This window comes from Hibiscus syriacus, unplaced genomic scaffold (assembly GCF_006381635.1).
Source record: "Hibiscus syriacus cultivar Baekdansim isolate YM2019G1 unplaced genomic scaffold, ASM638163v2 tig00110548_pilon, whole genome shotgun sequence".
NCBI lineage: Eukaryota > Viridiplantae > Streptophyta > Magnoliopsida > Malvales > Malvaceae > Hibiscus > Hibiscus syriacus.
This window is the reverse complement of record NW_024062775.1, coordinates 4,693,159-4,711,851: the sequence shown is the minus strand read 5'-3', so window position 1 is coordinate 4,711,851 and position 18,693 is coordinate 4,693,159. Positions and strand designations below refer to the sequence as shown.

The following is an 18,693-nucleotide window of genomic DNA, read 5'->3' as shown; positions in this document are numbered from 1 at the left end:
GTAATACTTTGGTGTCTGCATCTAGCCTTTCGGGTGATTCTAAAACCGAAATACAAAATCAAAGCATTGCTTTCATTTAGGGTATGTTTGTTTCGAGAAAAATAAATATTGAAAAATAAATTTCGTAAAATAAATTATATTTCTTGAAAAATATTTTATGGTTTCGGATGATGTTGTGTAATTTATTTTCTAATGGTCGGTAATTATTTTTAAATTATTTATTATAAATATTAAATACAATAAATAATATTATTTTATGTCAATATTATTATTAAAATATTGTATCTATAATTCTATAAATAAAAATATTAAGATTATTATATTTTATTAAAATGAAATTATGACAAATTATATTAATTATTTATTAAAATAAGAATTTATTATTAATAATTATATTAATTACTTATTAAAATAATACTATTATTAAAATATTAAAAAATTAATGTTAAATTATACTTTAAGGAGTATATTTTAAATATTCAATAATTCTATAATATTATTTTTATAAAATTAATAAATTGAACTAGTTTTATTAATAATTTATTATATATTACTAAAATAAAATATTATATATTATAATAATATGATTATAACAATAAAAAAATATAATATATACTATTAAAAGGATCAATAAATATAATTTAATAGTTAATATTTTTATTAAAATTATACTAAAATAATATATTAATATCAAATATATAAAATAATAATATTTTCAATATTTATGCATTGAAATGAAAAGTACGTAAAATCAGACTATAAGTCATTAAAAAAAAAGAAGAGAAAATTCAATTGTCTTGGAAAAGAGTTATATTAACTATCTATTTTTCATCAATCCAACGTTTGGAAATAAAAAGAAATATTTGCAAAAATTCAATTAAAAAAACAAACGGACAAGATTTAAGAAAATTCAGCCTCACATCAGCCACACCTCTCCCATAGCAAGACACGATTTAGATCAAGACGATATTTCTACAAGATCCCACCTCAAATGAGCCACACCTCTCCCATACCAAGTTGCCAAGTAAGCATCCCTCGTGTCAGTTGATGATTGGCCTACGTATAACAGCCTCAAACAAGATATCTCTTGGCAAGTGCCAGGAACTATAATTTATAGAGAATTGGAGCCTAAACGTGGTGTATAAAAAGCTCGAGTTGAGAGAGAAGAGAAAGCATTGAAAATACAAAGAATGGCCTCTGCATCTCTCCTCAAGACTGCACCTGTTGTAGACAAGTCTGAGTGGGTTAAGGGTCAGACCCTTCGCCAACCTTCAGCTTCGATTGTGCGGTGCCACCCCGTTGCTCCGTCTGGACTAACCGTGCGTGCTAGTTCATATGCCGATGAGCTTGTCAAGACTGCAGTAAGTTATATAATTTTAATTTCTTCCACAACATGCTAATACAAGGATTTTTAAGTACAATAAACTGACAATTTGCTGAAAGAAACAATGATTTTGCTGATGGTTGGATGTTTGTAGAAATCTATTGCCTCTCCAGGCCGTGGAATTTTGGCCATGGATGAGTCGAATGCTACCTGCGGGAAACCTTTGGCATCTATCGGGCTAGAGAACACGGAGGCTAACCGCCAAGCCTATAGGACGTTGCTTGTTTCAGCTACTGGCCTTGGACAGTACATCTCAGGTGCCATTCTCTTTGAGGAAACCCTCTACCAAACCACAATCGATGGCAAGAAGATGGTTGATGTTCTTGTTGAACAGAACATAGTCCCGGGTATCAAGGTTGACAAGGTAAGTCTGTTGCCTCATTTGTGGAGGAACACCTCTTCTCTGTTTTTTGATTTTAAGTTGTATCAAGTATCTGTTACTAAGCCCTTGATAATATGATTACTGCAGGGTCTTGTTCCACTGGCTGGCTCAAACGACGAGTCATCGTGCCAAGGTCTTGATGGCCTCGCCCCACGCTCGGCTGCATACTACCAACAAGGAGCTCGTTTTGCAAAATGGTAAGATTTTATCCTTTTGGCCCTTCATTCGTATATTTGTCAGTTTTCTGTTAGTATTTTCCTTGTGTTATCCATACAACCATGTAATATAAGGATCATGTCCATACATAATCCATTCGTTCTGTTTTTATAGGCGTACCGTGGTAAGCATTCCCAATGGACCATCTGAACTTGCTGTTAAGGAAGCAGCATGGGGTCTTGCTCTCTATGCCGCCATCTCTCAGGTAAAATCAACCGAGTTTTATCACAGCAGTCTCAACTGCAATTTCTTTGGCATTAGGTAATCTTTTTGGATGTTTGGTCATGCAGGACAATGGATTGGTTCCAATCGTCGAGCCAGAGATCTTGCTCGATGGTGAACATGGAATCGGCAGGACCTTCGAAGTAGCTAAAAAGGTATGGGCTGAGGTTTTCTTCTACCTTGCCCAGAACAATGTGATGTTTGAAGGTATCCTCCTCAAGCCAAGCATGGTCACTCCCGGTGCGAAGTGCTAGGACAAGGCCACTCCTCAACAAGTTGCTGATTACACACTCAGCCTCCTTCGCCAAATAATCCCTCCGGCTGTTCCCGAAATCATGGTAATTGCCTATAAAAAGGAAGTTTTTTTAAAATGCCTAGAAGAAACTTAGCAGCTAATGGTTAATTGGTTGCTTTTTTTTTTGCCAGTTTTTGTCTGGTGGGCAGTCTGAGGTTGAGGCCACCTTGAACTTGAATGCAAAGAACCAAGCTCCAAACCCATGGCACGTGTCATTCTCATATGCAAGAGCCCTTCAAAATACTTGCCTGAAGACGTGGGGAGGCAGACCTGAGAATGTGAAGGCTGCTCAGGAAGCGCTGCTCGTCCGGGCAAAGGCGAACTCTCTTGCTCAACTAGGAAAGTACACAGGCGAGGGAGAGTCGGAGGAAGCCAAGAAAGGAATGTTTGTCAAGGGTTATGTCTATTAGCTTGATTGTATCTTTCAACAGCTTTATAAATTTCCTTGCACCGAAAATTTAATTGAAAGAGCAGACTGCTGATCATTCTATCGTTATAAAATCTTTCATTTCCCCTATATTTTCCCTCTCAATAATTATGCTGAAGCATTACTAAAACCAATCTGAGCTCTATGATCTTGCATGTGGAATACTAATCTTACCGCGAAATATGACCGCAAAACAAAAACAAAATTTACTAAAGAATGATAGGTTACAGATCAATGCTTTGCAGTGAATTACGTTCTTCTGTTTCTGGTATGGCCGTATGAGCAATGAAAGCTGTCTGAAAACTATACTAAGCAACTATTCTAGTTCATGGAGAATGAAAGAGATGATAAGTTGACCAGCTTGCTAAGAGAGACCAGGCTGCTTATCATCATCACTGCCGAACAGACACGACGGATCAATTTTGCAAGCTTAAGAGAACAGTTTGATGTATAGACAGTATTGTTTCTATTCCTGAGCATACTTTTGTAATGTAGGTGCACATACATGCAAGAAAATTGCATCAAATACAGAACATTGGAGGTTCAATCTTATTATCACATTGAGGAATGTATCATTCCTCAATGTGATTTCTCATTTCAACTTGAAAATAATGCAAATGTCTGTCGACAAAACCGACAGAACTTACAGCAACTAAAACAAGCATCTGAACTAGCACTTTTGGAGAATTTCCAGAAAAAAAAAGTATCTTACAGTTTTTGTTAATAGAAGCCAAGTACTCTTTAAGGTAAAAATTAGTGGTAACTAACTGTTTTCTCTTTTAAATTCTATCATTCTCTGTTTAGATCTCAAGAAACTTATAAATGATCACAACACCCTTTTTTATCACTGTTCCATTCTATCATCTCAGCCTGATATACAATTGAACCTGCCAAATCCATCAACTGTTCAAAGTAAGGGTGTTGTGATCATTAATCTAGCAGGGGATTTTTATGGTACAGGAGTAAGCGTATAAAATATTCAATTTTGAAGAAGAAAGGAGGGGCATAAACAATTGGACTATCAAGCAACTATGTCAAAATCCCACTTGAGGGGTCCATTTAACAGCTAAAAAAAACTTATAGTTACATGAACACTAGAATCAATTGAAGAAAGATGGTGAGAAGATTGAGAGAGACAAAAGAGCCAGGCCAAGAACCTTATTTCCATTTCTTTCATCCTTTTGATAGCCATTTCTTTTTCAATTTAATACAACCAATCCCACAAACTTATCAACTAATATAAGCAATACACACTTTGTTCATAAAAAAAAAAAAGACAGCAGACCATTGTAAGACCTGTGAAAACAATTGCAGCATATAACGGCAGAAAAAAGAAAGTGAAAGTTGTTCACAATTTTCTTTTCTCTGGTGCAATTTCAGAATGAAATGTTCAGCATTTCCATGCTCAAGCTCTCCATCATCGCATTTTCCATGAATCCGCATTTAGGCGGTTGTGCAGACTTGATGAAACTGCTTAGCCTTGGATTGAATGAGCATGAAGAAAGAGGAATGACTGGAATGTTTTCGCAGTTGCAGATCTCAACCATGTAACCATCTGGATCGTGGAAGAACACTTGTTCAACCTTGTTCCCTTCATCTTCGACCACGGCTGTGACGTACTTCATTCCCATGTCTTCCAGCCTCCTTAAGACAAGGCCGACATCGGTACACTGCCATCATCACAAACCGGAAAACTGTTAGTGCTGCAGATGCAGGCTTAGTTTCTGAAAGATTCAACTTGAATTCATATATTTTATACCTGGAAGGATATGCGATTATCCTTTGGATTAATAGACTGTGGTTCCACGATAGTGTCGAAATCATCTATAGATGGATTCTCAATTAAGTGTATCCCAATGCCATAGTTATACAACCTGCATATGATCCCACACATCAGTGATTTAGTTTTCTGTTGCATTTTTTGAAGAATGGATGGAACAGTAAGCTTACCAAGCTCCATTGAACTTGAAAGAAGAAGGGCGTTTGATGGGAACAAAGCCCAGAATTTCTTCATAGAACCGCATGGAATCCCAAACTGATCTACACAACAATGAGACATGATTCAATGATAGAAGTGGCAATGCGCCCTCAAAGTTGTTTACTGGCACAGTGTCCATGTTCTCGCTCTTACAATTTGCTTCTTCTTCTTTCCTTTCTCTACTATCTCAGTTTGCATGAACTAGTTTATTGCATTGTGCTCTTTTTATAGAGTGAGACATTCCCATTTTTCGAAATTCAAGTTCAAGTAATTATGAGGAACTTTCCTGGCAAATTCTCTTACAGCTTTAGAACACGGTTCTTTGTACTGACCATTTTCATCTGCAGGAAATCAAGTTGCCATAAAAAACAAAGCTGTCTGGTTTAGCTTGTTGCCTAAGCTCAATGTTGAAGAAGCTGATAAGATCAATGGCAATCACTTCTATTATGATTTAATTGCTCCCAAAAATGGTGATTTTGAAGGCTACAACAAAACAAACATCAAGGAGCAGACTTTCGAGGAATCCCATAGACAGGAAGCGGAAAATATAAAGTTCCAAAAAGCTGAGAAATTTCTTTGCTGTTTCCCGTTTAACACCTTCAATGAATGTGTTTTAAACCAATTTAATTTAAATGTAACAATTCGAATCAATCAACCCACCTGACTAGTAATATACATTATTGTCCTTTCTTAAAGTTTCGAGCTAAATAGCTGCATTTATATGAATGTATTTTAGTTATTAATTAAGAGGATTATGAAGATATATAATCTTAGAAACAATTCGAATTAATTTATTAATGTTGAATGTGTTTTAAACTAATTTAATTTAAATGTAACAATTCGAATCAATCAACCCACCTGAGTAGTAATATACATTATTATCATTTCTTAAAGTTTCGAGTTAAATAGTTACATTTATATGAATGTATTTTAGTTATTAATTAAATAAGAGAATTACGAGGATATATAGTCTTGAAAGCAATTCGAATTAATTTATTAATGTTGAATATAATATTATTAAAAATAAATAATGATGTCACTTTTTAATCATTATTTAATTATACAAATTAACATATGACAATCTAATTAATCATGTTTAACCATAATAAACTTGAGCAAAGTACATAAATGATCCATTGACTTTAGAGTATTACTTTATTAAGTTTTTTTATTATTAAAAGTTATAAAATGATCATTTGACTATAAAATATTACTTTAATAAGTCTCTTGACTATTAAAAGTTACAACAATGGTCACTCGACTATTTACTATGTTCTAAACTCGACATTTTTCGTTAAAAAATTGGCTATTGTTTAAACTAGACATCAACATAATGATTGAGATATGATAGTCATTTGAGATTATAGGATCATATTTTATCGTATCACAATCAACATGTTAATGTTCAGCTCAAAATACATTCCATTTTTTAATAAAAAAAATGATGAGTTTGGAACATAATGAATAGTCAGGTGACCATTTTATAACTTTTAATAATCGAGTGAATCAACAAAGCAACACTTTATAATCAAACGACAATTTTGTAACTTATAATAATTGTGGTACTTAATAAAGTAATATCATATAGTCGTGGGACTATTTGTATACTTTATCCAATAAATTTATAATAACAATATAAAAGTAGAGAATAATTTGGAGAAACGTCATTTATTTATTGGTTTGATTAACATATCCAAACACATCAAACCAACTGTCTGTCTCTGTCATAGCTTTTCAGGGCTATCTGTTCCAGTAATTACATGTTCTTTGCTTTATTTTATGCATACATCTTCACTAAATATTCATGTACCAAATTCACATCACCATAATAATCCTATGCATTATTTTAAGTTTTACTTGATTAAATCCAAAACCCTAAACATCGACATTCATGGATAATAACTGTTGTGTGATAGTTTAACAAGCAACACTAAAAGCCTAATTGAAATACCCTATTGAAGCATTAGTTGTGAGCCGACAAAGAATATGGTTGTGGTGAGCTGGCAAAACGGTAGTAGGTCCTAGTTAATTGTGAAAGTTCTTATCCCTCTCACGTTTATTATGATGTATTAAAAGGCTTATATATATATCTACATTGTATTCAGTGAAATCATCAATGAAGAATATACTACTTTTTATAATTTATAGTTTCATCTTTATGTATTTGTAAAACTTTTGACATGGTATCAGTAACTCTATATCTTGGGTTTCTCGTTTTCGTTTTTATGTATCCTTTTTCTTCTGTCTCCGATGGCTCCTTCGACTTCGTTCGGTGAGGTTGTTGCGTTCTCTGGTGGTCTGTTTGCTCTGTACTCCAAGACATTCACTAATAAAAAGATCAACATTCTCGATGAACTCAACTTTTTGCAATGGAAGCAACAGATCTTGTTGGCGGTGCGAAGTCACCGTTTGGAGAAGCTTTTAATTGGTAAAGCTCAAACACCACCGTATATGGTGGTTCTTGACTCTGGCCAAATGTGTGAGAATGAAGAGTTTGAGGTTTTCAAGGCCCAAGACAGTGCCTTAGCATCTTGGTTGCTTTCCACTGTGAGTCCTCATCTCTTGCCTCAGTTTGTTGGCACCGAAATTGCTGCAGATATCTGGATGACTGTTAATTCATTCTTTGCAAGTAAATTGACCTCCTCCGTTATGAATCTCTATTATCGTCTGAAGACTATTAAGAAAGGTGACCTAAGCATGAGGGCTTATATTTTTATGGTTAAAGAGATCTGCGATAGTCTTGCTTCTTGTGTGAGTCCTGTGTCAGAATGTTAGCGTGTCATCACCATCTTGAGTGGTTAGTCGATCGAGTATCATTCTATAGTAACGGTTATCACAGCCAATCGAGAGGTTGTAACCTTGGACAGTGTCATTTCGGTGTTACTTGACGTTGAGCTGCAACAACGTAGCTTTGAACAGTTTGATAGCCTAGCCATTAGTGCTCACGCCAATCTTTCTGTTGGCTCTCGTCCTGCACCCAAAGCTGCTGCGTTGATCAATTGTCAATCTTAGGGCAGTCATGGTCATGGTCGTACTAGAGTGTTGAAAGTATTGTTAAGTTCAAAGTTTGGCAACCAACTTTGAAAAAATGATTTTCAAAGTTTGGTAAATGTTTTTTTGAAAATGGTTTTCAAAGTTGTAAATGTTTCTTTGAAAAATAGTTTTTCAAAGTTTGGTAGATGTTTGTTGAAAAATGATAATGAGATAATCACAATTAATCCCTAGACTTTAGGGTATTTACAAGATCAAGTCCTTAAGCTTCAACTATAAATACCCTACCTCATTTAGCTTCAAAACCATCCCAAAATCATTTTCTTTCTCCCAATATTAGAGAGCTTTCTTGTGAGTAGTGAGTGTTTTGTAAACACCTGTAAATTTTCTCTCTTAGTAAAATATCTGCAGCAGTCCAGTATGTATGAGAAGCCATCGACCTCAAATAAAGTTCATTTGATGAGGCGATTGTTCAATTTACGGATGACGGAAGGGGCATCAGTGGCTCAACACCTAAATGAACTCAACACAATCACAACCCAGTTGAGTTCAGTAGAAATTGAATTCGATGATGAAGTTCGAGCTTTAATTCTCTTATCATCTCTACCAGACAGTTGAAATACTACTGTTACAACAATCAGCAGCTCGTCAGGAAACAACAAATTAAAATTCGACTATGTACGGGATATGGTATTGCGTGAAGAAATTCGACAGAGAGAATCGGGTGAAGCATCAACCTCCTCAGCCTTGCACACGGAGTCCAGAGGGAGAACTTCAGAAAGAAATTCAAATCGTGGCAGATCGAAATCCAGACGGGGAAAATCCAGAATGGGAAAGAAAGATTTTACCTGTTATAATTGTGGCAAGAAGGGTCATTTTAAAAGAGATTGACGAGCACTGAAGAAAGATACCGACACACAGGATTCTGTCAACATGACAGAGGAGACAGGTGATGCCATGATTCTAAGCGTCAACAGTCCAATTGAATCATGGATCTTGGATTCAGGGGCATCTTTCCACTCTACCCCATGCCGAGAAATCATGGAGAACTATGTCAGTGGTGATTTTAGGAAGGTTCATCTAGATAATAATGAAACCTTGAAGATCGTCAGAAAATGAGACATCCGATTAAAGATGCCAAACCAGACCACCTGGAAGATGACAGGAGTGAGACATATTCCTGGTCTCAAAAGAAATTTGATTTCTGTTGGACAACTTGATGGAGAAGGATATAGCACAACCTTTTCAGGTTGTGAATGGAAGATTACCAAAGGAGCACTCGTCATTGCTCGTGGTAAGAAGACTGGTACTCTCTATGTAACCTCAAATTTAGAGAATATCATTGTATCCGCAGATGCTGATGGAAAATCAAACCTATGGCACCAAAGGCTTGGCCATATGAGCGAGAAAGGGATGAAGACACTTTTGTCAAAAGGGAAGCTGCCGGATCTAAATAATGTAGATGTCAGACTATACGAGGATTGCATATTTGGAAAATAAAAGAAAGTCAGCTTTGCAAAGATTGGTAAGACACCCAAGGCTAAAAAGTTAGAGTTGGTTCATACTGATGTATGAGGACCATCTCCAGTTCACTCTCTTGCAGGCTCATTATATTATGTCACCTTCATCGATGATTCTACAAGGAAGGTGTGGGTTTATTTTCTGAAGAAGAAATCAGAAGTCTTTGATACCTTCAGAAAATGGAAGGCCATGGTGGAAAATGAGACTAGTCTGAAAGTCAAGCGGTTGAGGTCTGACAATGGAGGAGAGTACAAAAATCGTAGATTCAGAGATTTCTGCGCAAACAATGGGATCAAGATGGAGACAACAGTTCCATGACACCGCAGAAGAATGACGTAGCAGAGCGCATGAGTAAAACTCTGAATGAACGTGCCAGAAGCATGAGGATACATGCCGGATTGCCTAAATTTCTATATGCTGAAGCTATCAACACTGCAACTTACCTGATCAACAGTGGGCCCTTAGTTCCTTTGGATGGTAAAATACCAAAGGAAGTTTGGAGCAAGAAAGAAATAAATCTTTCACACTTAAGAGTGTTTGGTTGTATTTCTTATGTACACATAGATTTTGCTGAAAGAAGTAAATTTGATGCTAAGTCCAACAAATGTGCATTTATTGGTTATGGCGGTGATGAGTTCGGTTACCAATTTTGGGACTATGAAAATCGGAAGATCATCAGAAGCAGAGATGTCATTTTCAATGAGAATGTAATGTACAAAGACAGGTCAACTGTAGAATCAAGTAGCTCAAATATCGAAGTTGAAACAAAGAAATTTGTTGAATTCGAGGAGATTTCTGAAAATGATGTTCAGATCAGTCCTGAAGCAGTTCAAGAAGAACCAGGCACACCAGAACTAAGACGCTTCTCCAGAATTCCTAAATCAACCCAGTGTTATTCGCCTTCTTTGCACTACTTATTGCTGACTAACAATGGTGAACCAGAGTGCTATGATGAAGCAATGCAAGTGGAGGATTCGATCAAGTGGGAGTCTTCCATGAAAGATAAGATGAACTCGCTTATGTCAAATCAAACGTGGGAATTAGTTGAATTACCACCAGGCAAGAAAGCGCTCCATAACAAGTGGATTTACAGGATCAAAGAAGAGCACGATGGGAGTAAACACTACAAAGCAAGATTGGTTATCAAAGGTTTTCAGCAAAAAGAATGTATTGACTACAATGAAATTTTCTTTCTAGTCGTAAAACTGTCTACAATCAGATTGGTGTTGAAAATTGTAGCTGCATAGAATTTACATCTTTAGCAGTTAGATGTAAAGACAGTTTTCCTTCATGGTGATTTGGAGGAAGAAATCTATATGAGGCAGCCAGAAGGCTTCATAGAGGTAGGCAAGAAAAACCTGGTATGCAGGTTGAAGAAGAGCTTGTATGGTTTAAAACAAGCTCCTAGACAGTGGTACAAGAAGTTCGATAGTTTCATGAGTAGCAGTGGTTTTACCAAATACCAAGTAGATCATTGTTGCTACATTAAGAGGTTCGAGAAAAGCTTTATTATTTTATTGTTGTATGTTGATGACATGCTCGTTGCAGGCTCAGACATGCAAGAGATTATAAACTTGAAGCAAGAATTGTCGAAGCAGTTTGCTATGAATGATCTGAGCGCTGCAAAGCAGATTCTTGGGATGAGGATCAAGAGAGACACAAAGTCGGGGACATTGATGTTATCACAGGCTGAGTACATCAACAAAGTACTCTCCAGGTTCAACATGCAAGATGCTAAACCAGTAAGTACAACTTTAGGAGTTCATTTTAGACTCTCCAAAGATCAGTCACCAAAGACGGAGGAAGAACGTGCACACATGGTGAAGGTGCTGTATGCCTCAGCAATTGAAAGTCTATGTATGACATGGTTTGTACTAGACCAGATATTGCTCATGCAGTGGGAGCTGTTAGCAAGTACATGAATAATCCGGGCAAGGTACACTGGGAAGTTGTCAAATGAATCCTCAGATATCTACGAGGTTCCACAAATAAATCACTTTGTTTCAAAGGTGGAGATACGATACTGAAAGGCTATGTAGATGTTGACTTAGCCGGAAATGTTGACATCAGAATGAGCACTACATGGTATGTCTATACTCTAGGAGGTACTGCAGTGAGTTGGGTTTCTTAACTACAGAAGATAGTTGCTCTCTCCATAACTGAAGCAGAATATGTCGCTGTTACAGAAGCCAGCAAGGAGATGGTCTGGCTCCAAAGTTTCTTGGAAGAGTTAGACAAGAAACAAGAAAACAATGTCTTGTATTGTGACAGTCAAAGTGTTATTCATCTAGCAAAGAATCCGTATTTTCATTCCAGGACAAAGCACATACAATTAAGATATCATTTTATCCGGTCTCTTCTGGAAGATGGGATTTTGAAGCTTGGAAAGATTAGTGGAGCTCAAAATCCGACAGACATGTTAACAAAGACGGTGACCACTGAAAAATTGAAGTTGTGTTCAACTTCAGTTGGCATGCTAGAATAACAGGACCAGAAATACCACTGCATTGATTGAGGTGTGAAGACAGATCAAAATCAGTCTTCAAGTGGGAGATTGTTGAAAATATTGTTAAGTTCAAAGTTTAGCAACCAACTTTGAAAAAATGATTTTCAAATTTTGGTAAATGTTTTTTTTGAAAATGGTTTTCCAAGTTTGGTAAATGTTTCTTTGAAAAATAGTTTTTCAAAGTTTGGTAGATGTTTGTTGAAAAATGATAATGGGATAATCACAATTAATCCCTAGACTTTAGTGTATTTACAAGATTAAGTCCTTAAGCTTCAACTATAAACACCCTAGCTCATTTAGCTTCAAAACTATCCCAAAATCATTTTCTTTTTCCCAATACTAGAGAGCTTTCTTGTGAGTAGTGAGTGTTTTGTAAACACCTGTAAATTTTCTCTCTTAGTATAACATATGCAGCAATCCGGAGACGTAAGCAAAATTGGCTGAACTCCGTTATCAATTTCAGGTATTATTTTTCCGCTTTTATTTCGCATTTTCACTAATCTGGTTATAGGGAAATTACTCGTTATTCGGTTTATTTACCAACATAGAGTTCAATGTCAATTGTGTGGCTAAAATGGATATCTCGTGAATCATTGTTGGTACTGATTCAATCAGTCGTTTACTGGTGTTTCGACTTGAAGGAATGAACACTGATCTGGAGGTAATTCTCTTTCAGCAAACATGTGTTCCTATAATGCTAATTCTGTTCAATTTGGTTGTTCTTGCGTTCATCATGCTCAATCTCATGCAAATGTGCATCATGCTCGTGCACCTAATACCTCATCTCTACTTTAGACGGTGGATCGGGTCAATGGTTTGTGACTCCGGTGCCACTCATCATGTAACTACTACTGCTACTGATCTTATAGATGAGGTTGATTACAACGGAGTAGGTAAGCTTCTCGTTGGTAATGGGGAAAGTTTGACTATCTCTAAAGTTGGACAAGCCTCACTTGTTATCATATCTAGTGTTTTAAACTTGAATAATGTGCTTCATGTTCCTGCTATTTCTAAGAATTTACTTTCCGTCATTAAGCTTGCTAGAGATAATTGAGTCTTCTTTGAATTTCACGCTTGCCATTGTGTGGTTCGGGATGAGCAATCCGATGTTATTTTACTACGAGGAAGATAAAGTGGTGGTTTATATATGTTTGGCTTCAAGTTTCATGTAGATAAAAGTAGAATACCAAAAGTCCATGTTGCTTCAGGATCTGTTGTGGACTATACAACTTGGCGTGATTGTCTTGGTCATAATGCACATGAAATTTTACTTCAAGTTTGCAAGTGTTGTAATGTTCAATTTCCAAAAGATTTGAGTAAAACGCTGAGCGTTTGCGTTGCATGTCAAATGGGAAAAAGTCATTGTTTACCTTTTCGTGTTCTTGTACAGTTTATGCTCAACCTTTTGATTTGGTTTATATTAATCTTTGGGGACCACCACATATTCCTTTGAATGGTTATAAGTACTACGTTTCATTTATTGATGCTAACTCCCAACATACATGGTTGTATTTACTCAAAACCAATGATCAAGCAGTGTCAGCATTTTGAGTGTTTCAGTAGTTTGTTCATGTTCAGTGTGGCCGAGAAATCAAGGCAATTCAAAGCGATTGGGGTGGTGAATATCGGAGTCTTTCACCATTGCTTCTTCAAGCTGGAATCTAACATCATGTGACATGTCCTCACACTTCTCAGCAAAATGAGGTTGCATAATGCAAGCATCGACATATTGTCGAGATGGCTCTTACCTAGTTGGCTCGTGCATCGTTGATTATGCGATTTTGGTTGTTTGTAGTTACCACGACTGTCCATTTAATCAACAGGTTACCCAAAAGAGTTTTAAAGGGTTGTTCTCCTTATGAGAAATTGTTTGGAACTAAGCCAAACTTGGATCACTTGCCAGTATTTGGCTGCCAATGTTTTCCTCATACCAGTCCTTTTCATTCTCGGAAAATGGAGTTTTGTTCTCAGTCGTGTATTTTTCTCTCGACATGTTGTTTTTAATGAACGGGTGTTTCCGTTTGCTAAAAAGGATCCACCTAAGAACGAGTACACTATACCTCATATGCCTCTATTTATTGTGCCTGGTACTGCTGCTATATGTAGGACAGGAGCATATTCTTACTCGTCTATACCTTTAGTATCGTATATTTTCATGCATGGTGACACACTTAATCAATCTCAAAGCACGCCCATCAACTCTGGTTTACCTCATGTTGGTAGTCACGTTACTTCTTCTCAACAATATACTGCTAAAACAATACATTCTATAGAAGGTTCTCACGTGAAACCTACTGTTGGAAATAATGTGGCATCCCTTGAACCTAATTCTGCAAATGTTGTTCATCATAATCAACATCATATGGTTACACGAAGTAAGCGAGGTATATTTAAGCCAAAGGCGCTTGTCACTTGTGCTTCTCCGAGTAGTGACAATCTTTTTCTTTCTTGCATCGATCAAGCTTTGGCTAATCCTCAATGGAAAGAGGTCGTGTTAACCGAGTATAATGCCCTTATTCGAAATAACACTTGGCAACTTGTTCCTCTTCCCGTTGGGCGATCAGCAGTGGATTGTAAATGGCTTTTTAAAGTCAAATAGAATGCAGATGGAACAGTATATCAATATGAGGCGAGGTTGGTCGCTCGCGGATTTTCTCAAGTACCCGATTTTGATTTCTCAAATACTTTTAGTCTAGTTGTAAAGGCTGCTACGATTAATTTTGTTCTCTCACTTGCTGTGTCGAATGGGTGGTGTCTTTGACAAGTTGACATAAATAATGCATTCCTCAATGGGGACTTGACTGAAGAGGTATATGTGAAACAACCTCTCGGGTTTGAACAGTGCTCAAGTGATGAAACGCCACTTATGTCAGCTTCGTAAGGCGTTGTACGACTTACGCCAGGCACCATGAATGTGGTACTCAAAGCTGCACCAATTTCTTCTTGATATCGGCTTCAAAAGCACTTATCCAGATGCCTCTTTTTTATTAAAAATGAGGGTGTTATTTGGACTTATATTCTCATCTATGTGGACGATATAATTGTCACAGGATCATCCTTGGAGCATATCGAGCATGTTGTTTAACTACATGGCTCCAAATTCTCCCTTAAAGATCTTAGGGAATTTAGCTACTTCCTCGGTATTGAGGTTCATCGTACAACAGAACAATTGGTTTTAACCCAACGCAAGTTTGTTCAAGATTTGCTTGATAGAACCAACATGAGTAATGTTAAGCCAGTGCCAACGCCAATGGAAGTATCGCAAAATTGACCTTGGATGCTGGGAAACTGTTAAATAAAGCTCAAGAATATAGAAGCATGGTTAGAGCCTTATTAAACTCATACACGACCAGACGTAACTTACAGAGTTCACAAGGCTACTCAATATATGCATCGGCCATGTGAATTTTATTAGGTTGCAGTGAAACGAATATTACGATACTTGAGAGGCACAATGGAATTTGGGTTGGTGTTCCGATCCTCCGACACCGCGTCTAACATTGTGGCTTTTGCAGATGCCGATTGGGCAAGTGACAACAATGATCGTCGTTCTATCTCTGGCTCATGTGTTTTCTTAGGAAATAATCTGGTCATGTAGAGTTCCTCGCAAATAGAAATATGTCTCTCGATCAACCACTGAGGCTGAATACCGTAGCATTGCAGATACGATAGTTGATATTGTATGGTTGAAGGCATTACTTGCTGACATGGGTATTGTTCCTGTTGAACCGACAGTAGTTTGGAGTGATAACACCGGTGCAATTGCCATGAGCGTCAATCCGGTGTTCCATGCCCGTTCATAGCATGTTGAGCTCGACGTGCAGTTTGTTCGTGAAAAAGTGGTCGACAACACGTTACAAGTAAATTATGTTCTTGTAGCAAATCGTAGTTGATGGTTTTACCAAACCTTTAGGGTGCGTTTGGTTCACGAAATATAAGATTACCAGTGGGAATGAGATTATCGGTGGGAATAAGATTATTGTGAATGTTGTATTTTGTATTTGGTTGGTTTAGTAGGAATGTAAGATTATCGTGTTTGGTTAAATGAATAAAAGATTATTGGAATGTATATTTTACCAAATTGTTCTTGTTATATATTTGTTTTTTAACAAGTTGAATTCTTCTATAATTTTACTATAATTAATTTATATATTTTTGTTGAAAACATTTTGATGTTTCAATATAACAAATTAAGTTAAATGAATTTTAAGATTTTACAAAAGATTTTCTAAGTATATTCGATGTAATTATTCGAATATCAAAATATTACTCCAAGTGTTTCAAAATTCATTTTAATCCTTACTAAAGTGTAAAATTGTGTTTTATACTTAAACTATTTTTAAAACAATTTTACAAAGTATTTCGAACCGTTTCAAAGCCAAGAAAAATTTGATTATCCAGGGGGTACAGATTCCCCCCCAATAGGTACTGATTCCCCCTATCTAACGGTCAAAAATAGATTGCACTTAGGGAACCGATTCCCCATGAGGGGGAACCGATTCCCCATGAGGGGGTACCGATTCCCCCCACGCTCCAAGCTGTTTTATTAATTATTTCTCATCTCCAAACGGCTCCAAAACATCCCTAACGGCTATATACGACTTCAAACACATTCCAAGCGATAAATACATCCTAAGGACACTTGAAGATGCAAGAGAGCAACCATCCAAGCAATCAAACACAAGAGAAGAGTTTTTCATTCTTATTTAATCTTTCTCTTGTAAATATTTTGTTCTTGTGAGCTCAATCTTGTAAACACCTACCTTAGAGAGGTTTTCTTGTTTACATCTTTTATCTTTTTGTAAAGGGGAAAGGTTCTAGCTTAGCCCGTGTAAAAGCTAGGGAAAGGTTCTAGTTTAGCCCAAAAAAACTAGGGAGTTTGTAAGGTTACTCTTTATCCTCAAAAGAAAGAACAAATTAGTGAATTTGTTGGAAAATCCTTGATGAGGAGCTAAGGTAGTGGACGTAGACTTTGGTTGAGAAAGTCGAACCACTATAAATCGTTGTGCAATTCTCTATCTTTCAATCTCCTTACTCCCTAAACACAAAACCGTTCCGACCCCTATTTGCAAACCATTCCGGTTGTCGATTCGAGCTTCAAAAAATCCTAACAATTGGTATCAGAGTCTAACTCGTTAAGAAGGTTTAACCACCTTGAGACGATCCTAGAAGAAGCTCTACCAATTCCCGACACAACCGAGAAGATGGCTTCCACCTCCGGCTCGTTCCACATGGAAGACTCCCTACCAACGGACAAGCCTCCATACTTCAATGGAGACAACTATCGTCATTGGAAGAAATTAATGAAGGTATTAATCCAATCCAATGATCTTGATGCATGGAAGATAATCGAGAACGGCTACTCTTCTCCAAAGAAGAATGAGAAGAAGCGGAGTGACAAAGAACGGAAGAAAGCTCAACTTAATGCCAAGGCCATGCACATGGTGTTGTGTGCATTTGGTCCTGAAATCTTTGAAGGAGTTTCTTCATGTTCAAGTGCCAAGGAGCTTTGGAATAAGCTCGATGAAATCCATGGAAACAAGAAAGAAGAACCAACAAAGGTGTGTCTCTAATGGCTCTTGAAGAGCCCGAGGTATCTTCTAACTCAAATGAATTTAATTCATTTACTTTTGATGTGTTACAAGATGCTTATAATAGGTTGTATTTGGGATTTGAGGCCAAAAATTCCAAATATACGAAATTAATTTCAAAACTCAAAATTGAAAATAAATCGATTTTGAAAGCTAGAGTTGATTTTGAAAATCAAAATGAAATTTTGAAAAATGATTTAGAACTTTCAAAAATCAAAATAAATGATTTAGAAAAGAAAATTTTTGAGTTAGAAGTTAAGCTTAAAAGCTTAACAAAAGAAAAAGAATTAACTTCTAAAAACAATCTATTATGTTTAAAAATGACAAAATGCTCACATTGTCATTATCATGGTCATTTGAAACATACTTGGCCTTTGAAGAAAGGAAAACATTTTAAAATTAGGCAAGTATGGGTTCCGAAAGGAACAAGGGGCATTGAAACTAACGTCCAAGGATCCAAAGCAATTTGGATACCAAAATCTACTTAAATGTCTCTTGTAGGTGTGTGTGAGCAATGGTGATGAAAGTGATGATATTCAAGATGCTCTAGCCACACATGAAAAAGGAATGAGTAACCTCTAAGCTTAATGCTTTTAATTTTGGTTATTTGGTTGCTCATTTGATTTTAAGCATGCATGAGTTTTGGTTTTAAATGATTATACATCATTGTTTTTAATCTCATGTATGTTAAAAAGATGATTATGTTGAACATTTTAAAGTTATATTAATTTTTAAGATTTTTTAGTTCATCATAATAAAATTTTGGTCAAAATTGGTTTTAATGCAAATGATATCTCTCTAACAATTGATATCAACTTTTCAAATACTTTGATTTTATAAATCTTTAAAATTTTTGACCTAAATTTGAATGTTTATGCATGTGGTTTAAATGAAAATGATATCTTTCTAACAATTGATATCAAAATTTTCAAATGCATAACATTTTTAGAAAAACTTTATGCATATACTCTTAATTTTAACAATCGATATCAAATTTCAACAATTGGTATTGCATAAAGTATTTTAGACTTGGATATATTGAATTTCATGTGCTACTAACATGTTTGTTATTCTTTGTTGAAATTCAATTTTTTTAAGTGTTAAGACCTTAAAGCATAATTTTATTTGGAATGCATTTATTGAGGGGAAACTTTGATTTTTCAAATGATTTTTAAAATAT

General features: G+C 36.1%; 1 protein-coding gene and 1 pseudogene across 1 annotated transcript; one reads left to right on the top strand and one right to left on the bottom strand.

Moving 5' to 3' along the window:
- The first annotated feature begins 1,134 nt into the window (after positions 1 to 1,134).
- Positions 1,135 to 3,001, top strand: LOC120130876 (annotated as a pseudogene).
- Positions 3,002 to 4,073: 1,072 nt separating this feature from the next.
- Positions 4,074 to 5,064, bottom strand: LOC120130881. The gene is made up of 4 exons (XM_039148031.1): positions 4,877 to 5,064; positions 4,686 to 4,800; positions 4,273 to 4,596; positions 4,074 to 4,216 (listed from the first exon to the last, which is right to left on the bottom strand). Exons 1-3 carry the CDS (start codon positions 5,041 to 5,043, stop codon positions 4,303 to 4,305), a joined length of 576 nt encoding a protein of 191 aa, XP_039003962.1. The 5' UTR covers positions 5,044 to 5,064; the 3' UTR covers positions 4,074 to 4,216; positions 4,273 to 4,302.
- Positions 5,065 to 18,693: the final 13,629 nt, after the last annotated feature.